Source organism: Somniosus microcephalus, chromosome 5, assembly GCF_052327205.1.
Source record: "Somniosus microcephalus isolate GS21.2 chromosome 5, FLI_Smic_1.0, whole genome shotgun sequence".
Taxonomy (NCBI): Eukaryota; Metazoa; Chordata; class Chondrichthyes; order Squaliformes; family Somniosidae; genus Somniosus; species Somniosus microcephalus.
Window position 1 is genome coordinate 8,269,517 of NC_140991.1, and position 18,024 is coordinate 8,287,540.

Genomic DNA, 18,024 nt, shown 5'->3' on the forward strand with positions numbered 1-18,024 from the left:
CCTTCCAGCTCTGCTTCGACGGCTGGTCGGATCGCATAAGGCTTGCATAAGACTTTGGGCTTGCATTTTCCTCTATTTTAATCATCGCTGTTGTGCCTTTTAGTGTTCCGAGTCCCTCCTGGAACACTTCTTGTGCGTCAGTTAGCATTTTTGACAGTCGTCCAGGTGTGACGTCGTCATCTTTTTTGGCCTCAACCTTCAGTGCCTGTATGGAATGCCAATTTAATTGTATCTTCCGGATCCATTCACGTCCTAGTAGTTGTGGTCCTCCATCTGGCAAAACATATAGGTCCATTTTGGGTATTTCCTGGCCTTTGTATATCACATTCACCCTTATTTTTCCTTTGGGGTAGACTTTTTGCCCCGTGTACGTCTTCAAGACAATCTCTGTAGCTTTCAAGGGTATATGTGAAAATAGCCGCTTGTAGTCCCTTTGGTTTATGACTGTTAGGGCTGATCCTGTGTCCAATTCCATTTTCACTTGGACTCCGTCTATCTTGAGCGTGACCCAGATAGTCTGGTGATCCTCCATTTTGATTACCTTATGTAGTTTCAGACAACCCAGCTCCTTGCTTCCGGAGTCTGTATCACTTTTCTGTTCGTCTGAACTACTGTCCATCACCTTATGTACCTTTTTGTACTTCTCCTGTGGAGATTTCTTGCTGCTGGTTTTCTTCCCTGACCTGCAGACTCTTGCTATGTGTCCTGCTTTTCCACACTGTCTGCACACTTGGTCCTTGAACCAACAATCCTTCTGGTCGTGTGTTGTTCTGCCGCAGTGATAACACTTCCCTGCTCCATATGACATTTCATTGGTGCCATATTCTTGCGGTCTCCGTTGTATCTCTGCAGCGCCCCGTGCGGCTGCTTCGTGTGATACTGCCATGCTGAAAGCCTTGTCCAGCATAAGATCCTTTTCTGATAGAAGCCGTTTCTGGGTTCCTTCACTTTGAAGTCCACACACAAACTTGTCCCTTAACGTATCTGCTAGTCCCAATCCAAACTGGCAGTGCTTCGATAGCTTGCGCAGTTCCGTTAAGTACTCAGCATTACTTTCGTCTTTATGCTGGTTCCTTTTGTGGAACTTAAATCTTTCTGCTATCAGCAACGGTGTGGGGTTTAAGTGGTCCTGTAGGATTTCCACTATGTTTTCGAAATTCTTATCCACAGGCTTCTCTGGGGTTATTAGGTTTCGCAGTAAGCCATAAGTTTTTGCACCCATGGAATTCAACAAAACTAGTGCTTTCCTAGCATCTGGCACTTCATTCGCCTTGCAGTACACCTCAATGCGTTCCACATATGTCGCCCAATCTTCGACTTCATTGTCGAACGCAGTGATACTGCCACTCTTCGGCATCCCTGGGTATGATTAAACTGTCTAAAATGGCGTCTCCCGCGCTCTCCCTTCTTCTCCGCTGGCACAAAATGGCGTCTCCCGCGCTCGCCCTTCTTCTCCGCTGCGGCTTCTAAAATGGCGTCTCCCGTGCTCTCCCTTCTTCTCCGCGGCTCAATGGCGTCTCCCGCGCTTCCTTTCTTTCCCCCGCGGACGCTGTTCAGCCCTTGAGCCCTGGCTGTGCTCTGCGCGTTCTCCTGTGCGCCTCTCTCGTTGCCGCCGCTCGGTCCTGAACCCGGCTGCTGCTTTACCCTCTCTCTCTTTTTGTTTTCCGTCGACGCCGCTCGGTTTTCAACCCCCGGCTGCGCCCTGTGCGCTTCACCCTCTCTCTTACCCCGTCGACGCTGCTCGGCCTTTTCTGTGCCGTCGGTCGGCTCCAGCCGCCGCTGTCCGGGAAGGGTCTGCGCTGTACCTGTTGCCAGCCTGTTGCTGGATCGTCGTGGCTGGGGAACCAAGCCCAGCTCTCACCAGCCTCCCCTGCGATGTTCACTCTCTGCCGGACGACTGGGCGGTTGCTCGTGGTCGACGCCCGTGCTTCTGGCCTCGACTTTCTTCCACCGTCCTCCCGGAGCGAATCCTTGAAAGGAAATGCAGAGTTGCAGGTAGATTCGAATCGACCTCGTCGCCACTGTTGAATCCGTGATTCTTAAAGTATGATGTTTTCCAATAACTAGACGGAGGCTGTAAATTAACAATCAACAGGTGTTTACTGGAGGAGGGTAGTCTGAAGACTAACAGTACAGAGGCATGCTCAAGGCTTATATACAGGTGTGGTCACTGCCGGTAGTACAGTATACAGGAGCAGTAAAAGTAGTTCTCCCTTAAAGGTACATACACTACAATAATGTCCAGATAATCTGTTTTAGTGATGTTCATTGAGGGATAAGTATTGGCCAGGACACCAGGGAGAACTCCCCTGCTCTTCAAAATAGTGCCACGGGATCTTTTACATCCACCGGAGAGGGCAGACGGGGCCTCGGTTTAACGTCTCGGCCTAGCTTTATGTGCTCAAGTCCCTGGCGTGGGACTGGAACCCACAACCTTCTGACTGAGAGGCGAGAGTGCTGCCCACTGAGCCACAGCTGACACAAGTAGGGAGAAACGGTTTCCTCTGGCAAGCGGGTTGATAACCAGAGGTCATAGATTTAAAATAATTAGCAAAAGAACTAAAGGGGAAATGAGGAGGAATTTCTTCACACGGGGGGTGGTTAAGATCTGGAACGCACGACCTGAAAGGGCGGTGGAAGCAGATTCCATAGGAACTTTCAAAAGGCAATTGGACATGTACTTGAAGAGGACTCGTTTGTAGGGTTATGGGGCGAAAGCTGGGGTGTGGGATTAAATTGGAGAGCTCCTTCAAAGAGCCGGCACAGGCACAAGGGGCCGAGTGGCACCTTCTGTGCTGTAAGATTCTATGATTCAAAAACAGTCCCAATTTTCAAGTCTTTCTCTGCTTTTCTCAAACCAGTCGGCAATCCGTGCTGTACACTCTCTCCTGCCTCAGTATCTTTCCTATAGAGTAGAGGCCAAAACTGCACACAGTCCTCCAACTGTGGTCTTACTACGGCTTGATGTAGATTCATCATTACATTCTCGGCCCAGATATCACTGAAGGTTGTAATTCTCCTCATTGGGGATTGTTTCAGTACAGGAGGGAGCGACATCAGTCAGGAGGGACCTGTTCGCCCTCCCCCCCCCCGGGGACCAGCATTGTTAAACACGTGTTCCGCTCTCCCACAGGCAGAACAATCTGTACGAGGATCTGTACCGAGCCAACTTCATGCTGGGGGGCATCCATTGGCGCAGCGGCGAGCACTCCAAGGCCGTCCGGTGTCTGGAAGCAGCCAAGGAATGCGCCAAGAAAATGAAGGAGAGGTTGATGGAGAGCGAGTGCTTCAGCAGCATCGGACAGGTGGGTGAGGGGGTGGGGGAGGGAGGGAGCGCCAGTGCTGCACTGGCATCGGGCAGATTGGGGAGGGGGTGGGGGAGGGAGGGAGCGCCAGTGCTGCACTGGCATCGGGCAGATTGGGGAGGGGGTGGGGGAGGGAGGGAGCGCCAGTGCTGCACTGACATTGGGCAGATTGGTGAGGGGGTGGGGGATGGAGGGAGTGCACAAAAGAGCGCCAGTGGTGTTCTGCACTGGCATCGGGCAGATTGGCGGGGGCAAGAGAGGAAGCATGTTTGAGAATTTGAATACAGTCCAATTCTGGAAATGTAAAACCAGTCTCTGGAAAAGTGACCATGAAGCTGTGGGATTGTCGTAAAAACCTATCCAGTTCACTGATGTCCTTCAGGGAAGGAAACCTGCCGTCCTTACCCGGTCTGGGCCTTCGTGTGACTCCAGTCCCACACCAACGTGGTTGACTTTTAACTGCCCTTAGCAAGCCACTCAGTTTTGTCAAACCTTGCCAACTAGCAATGGGCAATAAATACCGGCCTTGCCAATGGTGCCCACATCCCAGGAATTAATTTTTAAAAGCATCTCTCAATTTCTCTTCCCCCCCCCCCCACCCGCCCACCGAAACTCAGCGAATTGCCTCTTTTCCACTGTCTGAATTCAGTGGCCTTCCCCAGTAATGACTAGTAGCCTTTTGATGCAAAATGGTTTGGTCCAACGATGGCCCTCCTCGCCAGTGGGCTGGCCCGGGACTGATGGGCTCTGCCTCCTCATTGGTTGATAAGTGCAATAAGAGACCCTTGCACATAATTTAGCCCTTTTAGCCCCTTGATACCGGGGCGAAAAGGGTTAAGTTATGAGACCGGGTTGCAAAGTTTAGGCTTGTATTCCCTTGAGTATAGAAGATCAAGGGGTGATCTGATCGAGGTGATTAAGGTCCAGAACAAAGGGGCATAACCTTAAAATGAGAGCCAGGCCGTTCAGGGGTGATGTCGGGAAGCACTTCGTCACACAAAGGGGAGTGGAAATCTGGAACTCTTCTCCACCCACCCCACCGACCATTGAGGCCAATTGGAAATTTCAAAACGGAGAGCGATAGATTTTTGTTGGGCAAGGGTATTAAGTGTAATGGAACCAAGGTGGATAGATGGAGTTAAGATGCAGATCAGCCATGATCTGATTGAATGGCGGAACAGGCTGGAGGGGCCGAATGGCCTCACCATCAGTACATGTTTACAGGGAGTGTGATATGTGCTGGGATGTATGTCAGTGCAGAGTGAGAGGGGCACAGCCGCTCCACTCACCGCAGTGCGAGGCGATTGAAGGCTTGTCTGAGTTTTAACCCAGTTTCCCCCCCTCTGTGTGTCCCAGGTCTTCCTGAACCTTGGAGACTTTGTGGCTGCAAAGCGATCGCTGAAGAAGGCGTTTAAGCTGGGCTCGCAGGAGCAGTCGGAGCGTGACGGCGTGAGGAAAAGCCTCAAGAGCGGTGAGCGACTCCTGCACTCTACGCCAGAAGGCTGGAAACACACCGGCTCGGGCAGCCTCTGCACAGAGGGCAACTGGGAAAGGCCCTCGGCCTGAAACACTGAGCCCTGCTGCCTGACCGGCTGAGTGTTTCCAGCGCTGGCTCTTTTCTGTAGTGTATTGTGTGAGGTTTAGTGTCGAGGGGCCAGCCGTGGCTCAGCGGGGCAGCACCCTCGCCTCGGAGTCAGAAGGTCGTGGGTTCAAGTCCCACTCCAGAGACTCAAGCCAATAATCCAGGCCGACACTCCCAGTGCAGTACTGAGGGAGCGCTGCACTGTCAGAGGTGCCGTCTTTCGGATGAGACGTTAAACCGAGGCCCCGTCTGCCCTCTCGGGTGGACATAAGAAATAGGAGCAGGAGCCGGCCATTCGGCCCCTCGAGCCTGCTCCGCCATTCAATAAGATCATGGCTGATCTGATCTTGGCCTCCACACCACTTTCCCGCTCTCTCCCCATTCCCCTCGACTCCCCCGTAGTTCAAATGTCTGTCAATCTCCGCCTTGAATATATTCACTGACTCCGCCTCCACAGCTCTCTGGGGTAGAGAATTCCAAAGATTCACGACCCTCGGAGAAGAAATTCCTCCTCATCTCCGTCTTAAATGGGTGCCCCCTTATTCTGAAACTATGCCCCCTCGTTCTAGATACCCCCACGAGGGGAAACATCCTCTCTACATCCACCCTGTCAATCCCCCTCAGACTCTTATACGTTTCAATAAGATCCCCTCTCATTCTTCTAAACTCCAATGAGTTTAGGCCCAACCTGCTCAACCTTTCCTCATACGTCAACCCCTTCATCTCAGGAATCAACCTCGTGAACCTTCTCTGAACTGCCTCCAATGCAAGTATATCCTTTCTTAAATAAGGAGACCAAAACTGTACGTAAAAGATCCCATGGCAGTATTTTGAAGAGGAGCAGGGGAGTTGTCCCCGATGTCTTGGCCAATATTTATCCCTCGATCAACATTCACCGTGCTGGTTGTGGGATCTTGCTGTGCGCGAATTGGCTGCTGGGTTTCCTACATTACAACAGTGACACTTTAAAAGTACTTGGAGACACCCTGAGGGTGTGAAAAGCACTGTATAAATACAAGTCTCTCTGATAATGGAAAGGGTGCATGGCTGGTTAACGGTCCGTGCAGTTTATTCACTCGAGCTTTATTTCAAATCTATCGGTGTGCTTTTCAATTAATGCAGCCCCATAACCATTCCAGTGGTCCAAGGCTACCACGTCTGAGCTTTGCCCAGCGGAAGCCTTGATTGGTTATGATGCTGTTGTATCTGATGGTCTCCACCAGTTAGTGCTGTAATGTTGCGATATTGTGTTTGAGACTCTTCACCAGTTGGTAGACACGAGGAGGTACGCTGCGCTCTAGGATCTCCACAGTGCTGCCCAGTGACTGGAAACAGGTGCTGCAATAGGAAATTCTACTGATTCCAACCAGAGAGCCGAACTACCTCCCCTTGACATTTAATGCCATCGCCATCGCCATCTCCCCCATCCTGGGGTCGCGATTGACCAGAAACTCAACTGGACCAGCCGCACAAAATGCTCCTAGAGCAGGTCAGAGGCTGAGTGTGCTGCGGCGAGTGGCTCACATCCACCACCGAGAAGGACCAGGGCATGGGGTGTATGGGAACATCACCACCTCCAAGTCACACCCCATCCCCTCACATTCCTCATCTTTCAGTTGAGACGTTAAACCGAGGCCCCCCCTCAGGACTTAAAGATCCCACGGCACTATTTTGAAGACGAGCAGGGGAGTTCTCCCCGGTGTCCTGGACAATATTTATCCCTCAGTCACCATCACAAACAGATTATCTGGTTATTATCATATTGCTGTTTGTGGGAGCTTGCTGTGCGCACATTATCTGCTGCGTTTCCCACATTACAACAGTGACTCCACTTCAAACAGTACTTTTCTTTTCTTCCCTTCCTGAATGAAGTGGGTGGTATGGTGGGGAGGGTGACTTTGCTCTCTGACGCTGTGTGCATGTTTTTATTAACAATTGCTGTTTGTATTCCTTACCCCCCCCGCCCCCCCGCCGCCCCCGATAATCCAGCTGTGAAAGGTTGCCGATTGGAGGAGGCCTTGTCTGATCTTCCTGAAAAGGAGCAGCAGGAGGCGATGGGACTGTGCGAGCAGCTCGGTGATCTCTGCTGTAAGGTGGGGACCTGCCAGAAAGCCATCGACTACTACAGGACACAGGTAACTGGACGGCAGTGGGGAACTGTACTCCGCGACAATAGAGGGATCCAGGTCAGCTCACACTCCTACAATAGGGGGATCCAGGTCAGCTCACACTCCTACAATAGGGGGATCCAGGTCAGCTCACACTCCTACAATAGGGGGATCCAGGTCAGCTCACCCTCCTACAATAGGGGGATCCAGGTCAGCTCACCCTCGTACAATAGGGGGATCCAGGTCAGCTCACACTCCTACAATAGAGGGATCCAGGTCAGCTCACCCTCCTACAATAGGGGGATCCAGGTCAGCTCACACTCCTACAATAGGGGGATCCAGGTCAGCTCACACTCCTACAATAGGGGGATCCAGGTCAGCTCACACTCCTACAATAGGGGGATCCAGGTCAGCTCACACTCCTACAATAGAGGGATCCAGGTCAGCTCACACTCCTACAATAGAGGGATCCAGGTCAGCTCACACTCCTACAATAGGGGGATCCAGGTCAGCTCACACTCCTACAATAGGGGGATCCAGGTCAGCTCACACTCCTACAATAGGGGGATCCAGGTCAGCTCTCACTCCTACAATAGAGGGATCCAGGTCAGCTCACACTCCTACAATAGAGGGATCCAGGTCAGCTCACACTCCTACAATAGGGGGATCCAGGTCAGCTCACACTCCTACAATAGAGGGATCCAGGTCAGCTCACACTCCTACAATAGGGGGATCCAGGTCAGCTCACACTCCTACAATAGGGGGATCCAGGTCAGCTCACACTCCTACAATAGGGGGATCCAGGTCAGCTCTCACTCCTACAATAGGGGGATCCAGGTCAGCTCACACTCCTACAATAGGGGGATCCAGGTCAGCTCACACTCCTACAATAGGGGGATCCAGGTCAGCTCACACTCCTACAATAGGGGGATCCAGGTCAGCTCACACTCCTACAATAGGGGGATCCAGGTCAGCTCACACTCCTACAATAGGGAGATCCAGGTCAGCTCACACTCCTACAATAGGGGGATCCAGGTCAGCTCACACTCCTACAATAGGGGGATCCAGGTCAGCTCACACTCCTACAATAGGGGGATCCAGGTCAGCTCACACTCCTACAATAGGGGGATCCAGGTCAGCTCACACTCCTACAATAGGGGGATCCAGGTCAGCTCACACTCCTACAATAGAGGGATCCAGGTCAGCTCACACTCCTACAATAGAGGGATCCAGGTCAGCTCACACTCCGACAATAGGGGGATCCAGGTCAGCTCACACTCCTACAATAGAGGGATCCAGGTCAGCTCACCCTCCTACAATAGGGGGATCCAGGTCAGCTCACACTCCTACAGTAGAGGGATCCAGGTCAGCTCACACTCCTACAATAGGGGGATCCAGGTCAGCTCACACTCCTACAATAGAGGGATCCAGGTCAGCTCACACTCCTACAATAGGGGGATCCAGGTCAGCTCACACTCCTACAATAGGGGGATCCAGGTCAGCTCACACTCCTACAATAGGGGGATCCAGGTCAGCTCACACTCCTACAATAGGGGGATCCAGGTCAGCTCACCCTCCTACAATAGGGGGATCCAGGTCAGCTCACACTCCTACAATAGAGGGATCCAGGTCAGCTCACACTCCTACAATAGGGGGATCCAGGTCAGCTCACACTCCTACAATAGGGGGATCCAGGTCAGCTCACACTCTTACAATAGGGGGATCCAGGTCAGGTCACACTCCGACAATAGAGGGATCCAGGTCAGCTCACACTCCTACAATAGGGGGATCCAGGCCAGCTCACACTCCTACAATAGGGGGATCCAGGTCAGCTCACACTCCTACAATAGGGGGATCCAGGTCAGCTCACACTCCTACAATAGGGGGATCCAGGTCAGCTCACACTCCTACAATAGGGGGATCCAGGTCAGCTCACCCTCCTACAATAGGGGGATCCAGGTCAGCTCACACTCCTACAATAGAGGGATCCAGGTCAGCTCACCCTCCTACAATAGGGGGATCCAGGTCAGCTCACACTCCTACAATAGGGGGATCCAGGTCAGCTCACACTCCTACAATAGGGGGATCCGGGTCAGCTCACACTCCTACAATAGGGGGATCCAGGTCAGCTCACACTCCTACAATAGGGGGATCCAGGTCAGCTCACACTCCTACAATAGAGGGATCCAGGTCAGCTCACACTCCTACAATAGAGGGATCCAGGTCAGCTCACACTCCTACAATAGGGGGATCCAGGTCAGCTCACACTCCTACAATAGAGGGATCCAGGTCAGCTCACACTCCGATCCAATCGCCCTAGCAGTGAATCCAGGAGCAAATTCTCTCCATACAAAGTCTTCATAGAATGATACAGCACAGGAGGAGGCCACTCGGCCCATCGTGCCTGCACCGGCACTTTGGTATAGCTCTCCAATAGTCCCACTGCCCTGCTCCTTCCCCAGAGCCCTGCACAATTTCTCCTTTCTAAGTGTTTATCCAATTCTTGGATTATTACAGTTGCAGAGTGCAATAGGTGCAGAATCAATGCAGGTCTTTAAAAAAGGTGACACTTACTTGGGAAGAGGAATGGACTTGGGATTTAAAAGGTGGATATTTGTCGTGACACGAGGTACGGTGGTGTAGTGATTCTGTTACTGGACTAGTAATCCAGAGACCGAGATCAAATCCCACCGTGGCAGCTTTCAAATTTGAATTCAGTTGAAATAAATCTGGAAGTAAAAAGCTGGTGTCAGGTAAAAGTGAAGCTGTGGGATTGTTGTAAAAACCCATCCGGTTCACGAATGTCCTTTAGGGAAGGATACCTGCCGTCCTTACCCGGTCTGGGCCTATATGTGACTCCAGTCCCACACCAACGCGGTTGACTCTTAACTGCCCTCTGGTGGGTTAGCGAGACACTCCGCTGTGTTAAACTGATGGCCAGCACACCCACATCCCGAGAATGTGGTCTGTCAAGGGGATGCCCCTGGTTCGGAGCGAGCTCAGTGTTGGGAGAGCTCACATTGTGTAAGCGAAGCTTGCCCCAAACCACGCTACTAAGCAGGTTTGTTATATCGATGCTAACCCTCCTCGAAAGTTTAAATAGCAAGGGCTATTCTCTCTCACTCCTTCCCTTTTCAGTCTAAACCTTATGATACTTTGATCACTGTTCCCTAAATGTTTCCCCTACTGACACTTGCTCCACGTGACCCACCTCATTCCCCAGAACCAGATCCAGCAATGCCTCCTCCCTCGTCAGGCCAAAGAGTGACCATATGATGGAATTTTATGTTGAGTTTGAAAGTGATTTCGTTAAATCCGAAACTGGGGTATTAAATCTAAAAGCAAACTACGTAGGTTTGAGGGGTGAGTTGGCTACGGTAGGCCAGCATTTAATGCCCATCCCTAATTGCCTTTGAGTGACTTGCTCGGCCACTTCAGATGGCAGTTACGAGTCAACCACATTGCTGTGGGACTGGAGTCACATATAGGCCAGACCGGGTAAGGATGGCAGATTTCCTTCCCTAAAGGACATGGGGAAACTGCATTAAAAGGTATGACGGTAGAGAAGCAATGGCTAGCATTTAAAGAATTAATACATCATTTACAACAAATATACATTCCTTTAAGGCACAAAAACCCCACAGGAAAAGTGATCCAACCGTGGCTAACAAGAGAAGTTAAGGATAGTATTAGATCAAAGGAAGAGGCTTATAATGTTGCTAAAAAGTGTAGTAAGCCTGAGGATTGGGAGGGTTTTAAAATTCAGCAAAGGAGGACCAAGAAATTGATAAAGAAAGGGAAAATAGAAAGAGAGTAAACTAGCAAGAGACATAAAAACAGACTGTAAAAGCTTCTATAGGTACGTCAAAAGGAAAAGATTAGCAAAAGTAAACGTGGGACCCTTATAGGCTGAGAGGTTGTTTTCCCCTGGCTGGGGTGTCTAGAACTCGGGGTCACAATCTCAGGATAAGGGGGTAAGGGGTCGGCCATTTAAGACTGAGATGAGGAGAAATTTCTTCACTCAGAGGGTGGTGAATCTTTGGAATTCTCTGCCCCAAAGGGCTGTGGAGGCTCAGTCATTGAGTATATTCAAGGCTGAGATCGATAGATTTTTGGACTCTAGGGGAATCGAGGGATATGGGGATCGGGCGGGAAAGTGGAGTTGAGGTCGATGGTCAGCCATGATCTTATTGAATGGCGGAGCAGGCTCGAGGGGCCGTATGGCCTACTCCTGCTCCTAATTCTTATTTTCTTAACTTGGAGACCTTGGGTTCTGTGGCTCCACTCCTCCTTTTCAGTCAGACGTCTCCACCGAATTCCTGCTCTGACAAAATTCCTCCACTCTGCTTGCGATCCACTCCGTTTGCAGACCTCCAATCTCTAGGATTTTGCAAACTACTGCCTAATATATACCTTTTGAGTCAACAATCTACAACTGCTTAATAAGCTTCTAGCTCACAGCTTTTGCCACCTACTCAAGCAACCACTTACAGCTGATCGCTGTTAACTGCCACTGGCCATAGAAACATAGAAGATAGGAGCAGGAGTCGGCCATTCGGCCCCTCGAGCCTGTTCTGCCATTTAATGAGATCATGGCTGATCATCCAAATTCAGTACCCCGTCCCTGCTTTCTCCCCATATCCATGCAGTTTCTTTTATGTTACAGGACGAAGCCAAATTCCAATCTGCTGATTGCTTACCTAACTTACCTTATACCGACCAGTGAATTTCTCCTCTCCACCGATTTCTGCACTCCCAAAATTCCCCCACTCTGCTTGCAATTCACTCCGTTTGCGATCTCCCAGCTCTGTCTCCGCGTTCTGTACTCAAGCCTGCCTTTCCTTTATAAAGTAGTATAGCTGACCGAATGGATGAACTACAGAAGTTGTTCATCCCAGTTTGGCATAAAAATAAAACAAAAAAGGTGACTCAACCGTGGCTAACAAGGGAAATTAGGGATAGCATAAGATCCAAGGAGAGGACATACAAATTGGCCAGAAAAAGCAATAATCCTGAGGATTGGGAGCAGTTTAGGATTCAACAAAGGAGGACAAAGGGATTAATTAAGAAAGGGAAAATAGAATATGAGAGTAAGCTTGCAGGGAACATAAAAACTGACTGTAAAAGCTTTTATAGATATGTAAAGAGAAAAAGATTGGTGAAGTCAAGCGTAGGTCCCTTGCAGTCAGAATCGGGGGAATTTATAATGGGGAGCAAAGAAATAGCTGACCAACTAAATACATATTTTGGTTCTATCTTCACAAAGGAGGACACAAATAACCTCCCAGAAATACCGCGGAACATAGGGTCTGATGAAAGGGTGGAATTGAAAGAAATCAGTATTTGTAGCGAAATGGTGTTAGGAAAATTGATGGGACTGAAGGCCGATAAATCCCCAGGGCGTGATAATCTACATCCCAGGGTACTTAAGGAAGTGGCCCTAGAAATAGTAGATGCATTGCTGGTCATCTCCCAGAACTCGATAGACTCTGGAACAGTACCCATGGATTGGAGGGTAGCTAATGTTACCCCACTATTCAAAAAAGGTGGTAGAGAAAAGGCGGGGAATTATAGACAGGTAAGCCTGACATCGGTAGTGGGGAAAATGCTAGAGTCCATTATAAAAGATGTAATAGCAGAGCACTTGGAAAGCAGTGACAGGATCGGACAAAGTCAACATGGATTTACAAAAGGTAAATCATGCTTGACTAATCTACTGGAATTTTTTGAGGATGTAACTGGTAAAATAGATAAGGGAGAACCAGTGGATGTGGTGTATTTGGACTTTCAGAAGGCTTTCGATAAGGTCCCGCATAAGAGGTTAGCGTGCAAAATTAAGGCACATGGGATTGGGGGCATGGTATTGACGTGGATAGAGAACTGGTTGGCGGACAGAAAGCAAAGAGTTGGAATAAACGGGTCGTTTTCCGAGTGGCAGGCAGTGACTAGTGGGGTACCGCAAGGATCGGTCCTAGGACCCCAGCTGTTCACAATATATATTAATGATCTGGACGAGGGAATTGGATTTAATATCTCCAAATTTGCAGACGACACAAAGCTGGGTGGGAAGGTATGCTGTGAGGAGGATGTCATGAAACTCCAGTACGATTTGGACAGGTTGGGTGATTGGGCAGAAACATGGCAAATGCACTATAATGTGGATAAATGTGAGGTTATCCACTTTGGTGGCAAAAACAGGAAGGCAGATTATTATTTGAATGGCAATAGATTGGGAGAAGGGGAAGTGCAAAGAGACCTGGGTGTTCTTGTGTACCAGTCGCTGAAGGTAAGCATGCAGGTGCAGCAGGCGGTTAAGAAGGCAAATGGTATGTTGGCCTTCGTAGTAAGAGGGTTCGAGTACAAGAACAAGGATGTCTTGCTGCAGTTGTACCGGGCCTTGGTGAGACCGCACCTTGAGTATTGTGTGCAGTTTTGGTCACCTTACCTGAGGAAGGACGTTCTTGCCATGGAGGGAGTGCAGCAAAGATTCACCAGGCTGATACCTGGGATGGCAGGAATGACGTACGAGGAGAGATTGTGTCAATTGGGCTTATACCCACTGGAGTTTAGAAGATTGAGAGGGGATCTCATCGAAACCTATAAAATTCTGTCAGGTCTGGACAGACTCGATGCAGAAAGGATGTTTCTGATGGCCAGGGAGTCCAGAACCAGGGGTCATAGACTAAGGATAAGGGGTAAGCCATTTAGGACTGAAATGAGGAGGAATTTCTTCACCCAGAGAGTGGTGAACCTGTGGAATTCTCTGCCACAGAGGGCGGTGGAGGCCAGTTCATTAAATATATTCAAGAAAGAGTTGGATATATTTCTTGAGGCTAAAGGGATCAAGGGATATGGGGAGAAAGCAGGGACAGGGTACTGAATTTGGATGATCAGCCATGATCTCATTGAATGGCGGAGCAGGCTCGAAGGGCCGAATGGCCTACTCCTGCTCCTATCTTCTATGTAACCCAGAGTTGATCCTGTTCCTGCAGGAGTAACTGGTTTCCACCAGCAGTAAGAAAGAAAGACTTGCATTTCTATAGCGCCTTTCACGACCTCAGGACATCCCAAAGCGCTTTACAGCCAATGAAGGACTTTTTGGAGTGTAGTCACTGTTGTAATGTGGGAAACGCAGCGGCGAAATTGCGAACAGCAAGCTCCCACAAACAGCAATGTGATAATGACTAGATAATCCGTTATTTAGTGATGTTGATTGAGGGATAAATATTGCCCAGGACACCGGGAATAACTCCCCTGCTCTTTGAAATAGTGCCATGGGATCTTTTACATCCACCTGAGGGAGCAGACGGGGCCTCGGTTTAACATCTCATCCGAAAGACGGCACCTCCGACAGTGCAGCGCTCCCTCAGTACTGCATTGGGAGTGTCAGCCTAGATTTTTGTGCTCAAGTCTCTGGAGTGGGACTTGAACCCACGACCTTCTGACTCAGAGGCGAGGGTGCTGCCCACTGAGCCACGGCTGACACTGACCAATGCGTTTTCCTCCCTAACCCAGGGGCGCCGAGATCAATTATGGCAATCCTACCTGCTGCCCTGGCTAAGATCCGTTACCTCAGCATTCTCTCTCTCTGTCTGTCTCACTCACTCTTCTCCCCTTCCGCTGTTTCCCCTCTGATAGCTGAAGCATGCGGAAACGCTGAGGAAACCCGACCGGGAGCTGGCGGTCATTCACGTCTCGCTGGCGACCACGTTCGCCGACCTGAAGGACTACGAACAATCCGTCAAACACTATGAAGCTGAGCTGGGTCTGCGAAAGGGAAACCCCAAGGAGGTAAGGTCATAGGTCTGGTCAACAGTATCTACAGTGGTCTTATTGTCCCTGGTCAGGTAGACAGTATCTACAGTGGTCTTACTGTCCCTGGTCAGGTAGACAGTATCTACAGTGGTCTTATTGTCCCTGGTCAGGTAGACAGTATCTACAGTGGTCTTACTGTCCCTGGTCAGGTAGACAGTATCTACAGTGGTCTTACTGACCCTGGTCAGGTAGACAGTGTCTACAGTGGTCTTACTGTCCCTGGTCAGGTAGACAGTATCTACAGTGGTCTTACTGTCCCCTGGTCAGGTAGACAGTGTCTACAGTGGTCTTACTGTCCCTGGTCAGGTAGACAGTATCTACAGTGGTCTTATTGTCCCTGGTCAGGTAGACAGTATCTACAGTGGTCTTATTGTCCCTGGTCAGGTAGACAGTATCTACAGTGGTCTTACTGTCCCCTGGTCAGGTAGACAGTATCTGCAGTGGTCTTACTGTCCCCTGGTCAGGTAGACAGTATCTACAGTGGTCTTACTGTCCCCTGGTCAGGTAGACAGTATCTGCAGTGGTCTTATTGTCCCTGGTCAGGTAGACAGTATCTACAGTGGTCTTACTGTCCCTGGTCAGGTAGACAGTATCTACAGTGGTCTTATTGTCCCTGGTCAGGTAGACAGTATCTACAGTGGTCTTATTGTCCCTGGTCAGGTAGACAGTATCTACAGTGGTCTTACTGTCCCCTGGTCAGGTAGACAGTATCTACAGTGGTCTTATTGTCCCTGGTCAGGTAGACAGTATCTACAGTGTGATGCGCTATCAATTACTCAAAAGACTGAGGTTAAGCGAGTAACTAACAGGCTTTTATTAACAAGAGAATGAAGGTGTGCCTCGAGTGGTCGACCAGTCCAGAATCCAGAGGGACTGTGGAGCAGTCACCTTTATACCTGGACTCGTGGGAGGAGTCAGCCAAGGCATGTACAGACATGTACACAGTGGAATACAAACAGTGGTTTACCACATTCACCCCTTGTTTAAAAATGAGTCCGGCGGGGTGAAGTGTATTAAAAGTTTGTGTATTGGAGTCTCTCCGGAGGTCTTGTCTGCCGCTGTGATCGACGTGGCGACGGCAGGAGTAGTGAAGCTTCCGGCGTTGAGTCCCGCGTAGGCTGGGGCACTGGTGTGTAGTCCTCGTGGGTGTCGAGCGGGTCGCGGGGCCCAGGCGTGCCGTCTGCTGGGGTTGGATATTGGATCGTGGGGGGTGGTGGTATTGGGTTACTGGGGCCACCGAGGGTGCGAGGTCTCGTATGGAGACTGTGTCCTCCCGCCCGTCCGGGCACGCAATGTAAGCGTACTGGGGGGTTGGCGTGGAGGAGGTCGACCCTCTCAACCAGGGGGTCCATTTTATGGGTCCTCACGTGTCTTCTCAGTAGGACCGGCCCTGGGGACGTCAGCCATGGCGGTAGCGATGTCCCCGATGTGGACTTCCTTGGGAAGACAAACATTTTCTCATGAGGGGTGGCGTTAGTGGCAGTGCAGAGCAGTGACCGAATAGAGTGGAGCGCATCGGGGAGCACATCCTGCCAGCGGGAGGTCGGAAGGCCCCTAGACTTTAAGGCTAGCAGGGCGGCCTTCCAAACTGTCGCATTCTCTCTTTCCACCTGTCCGTTCCCCCGGGGGTTGTAACTGGTGGTCCTGCTTGTGGCAATACCCCTAGCGAGCAGGTACTGGCAGAGTTCGTCGCTCATAAACGATGAGCCCCGGTCGCTATGGATATAGCTGGGGAAACCGAACAGGGTGAAGAGGTTGTTCAGACATTTAATGACCGTGGCACTGGTCATGTCCGGGCAGGGGATGGCGAACGGGAAACGGGAGTACTCATCAATAATGTTGAGGAAGTACACATTACGGTCGGAGGAGGGGAGAGGCCCTTTAAAATCAACGCGAAGCGGCGAGTGGCTTTTATCAGGTGAGCCCTGTCTGGTCTATAAAAGTGCGGTTTGCACTCAGCGCAGACTTGGCAGTTCCTGGTCATGGTCCTGACCTCCTCAATGGAGTAAGGCAGGTTGCGGGCCTTGATGAAGTGGAAGAACCTGGTGACCCCCGGGTGGCAGAGGTCATTGTGGAGGGCCCGCAGTCTATCGATCTGCGCGCTGGCGCAGGTGCCACGCGATAGAGCATCTGGGGGTTCATTGAGCTTCCCGGGCCGGTACAAGATCTCGTAATTGTAGGTGGAAAGTTCGATTCTCCACCTCAAGATCTTGTCGTTTTTGATTTTGCCCCTCTGCTTGTTGTTAAACATAAAAGCAACTGAACGCTGGTCAGTGAGCAGGGTAAATCGTTTTCCGGCCAGGTAGTGCCTCCAATGACGCACAGCCTCCACAATAGCCTGGGCCTCCTTCTCAACAGCGGAGTGTCTGGTCTCCGGGCCCTGGAGGGTTCGTGAAAAGAAGGCTACGGGTCTCCCCGCCTGATTAAGGGTCGCGGCCAGGGCAAAGTCGGACGCGTCGCTTTCCACCTGGAAGGGGATGGATTCGTCCACTGCGTGCATGGTGGCTTTGGCAATGTCTTCCTTGATACGGTGGAAGGCTAAGCGGGCCTCTGCCGTCAAGGGAAAAGAGGTGGACTTGATCAGCGGACGGGCCTTGTCCGCATAGTAGGGGACCCACTGGGCGTAATAGGAGAAAAACCCTAGGCACCTCTTCAGGGCCTTGGGGCAGTGGGAGTTCCATAAGGGGACGCATGCGGTCGGGGTCGGGACCGATGACTCCGTGTTCCACAACACAGCCAAGGATGGCGAGACGGGTTGTGCGGAATATGCACTTCTCCTTGTTATAAGTCAGGTTCAGGAGTTGGGCGGTGCAGAGGAATTTTTTGAGGTTTGCGTCATGGTCCTGCAAGTCATGGCCGCAGATGGTCACATTGTCCAGATATGGGAAAGTGGCCTGCAACGCATTTTGATCAACCAACCGGTCCATCTCCCTTTGGAAGACGGAGACCCCGTTGGTGACGCCAAAGGGAACCCTAAGGAAGTGATAGAGGCGGCCGTTTGCCTCAAAGGCAGTATACTGGCGGTCCTCAGGGCGGATAGGGAGCTGGTGGTACGCTGATTTCAGGTCAATGGTCGAGAAGACGCGGTACTGCGCGATCTGGTTGACCATATCAGCTATGCGGGGGAGTGGGTAAGCGTCCAGCAGGGTGTAGCGATTTATTGTCTGGCTGTAGTCGATGACCAGGCGCTGCTTCTCGCCGGTCTTAACGACCA

At 50.8% G+C, this 18,024-nt stretch overlaps 1 protein-coding gene across 2 annotated transcripts in view; it reads left to right on the top strand.

The window, feature by feature from the left end:
* Positions 1 to 18,024, top strand: part of tonsl (tonsoku-like, DNA repair protein) — a 195,341-nt gene that overhangs the window by 39,448 nt on the left and 137,869 nt on the right. For both annotated transcript variants that reach the window (XM_085987264.1, XM_085987263.1), the window contains exons 6-9: positions 3,134 to 3,305; positions 4,662 to 4,776; positions 6,877 to 7,022; positions 14,634 to 14,786. In XM_085987264.1, coding sequence (XP_085843390.1) covers positions 3,134 to 3,305; positions 4,662 to 4,776; positions 6,877 to 7,022; positions 14,634 to 14,786 — 586 coding nt within the window. The remainder of the gene's footprint in view (positions 1 to 3,133; positions 3,306 to 4,661; positions 4,777 to 6,876; positions 7,023 to 14,633; positions 14,787 to 18,024) is intronic.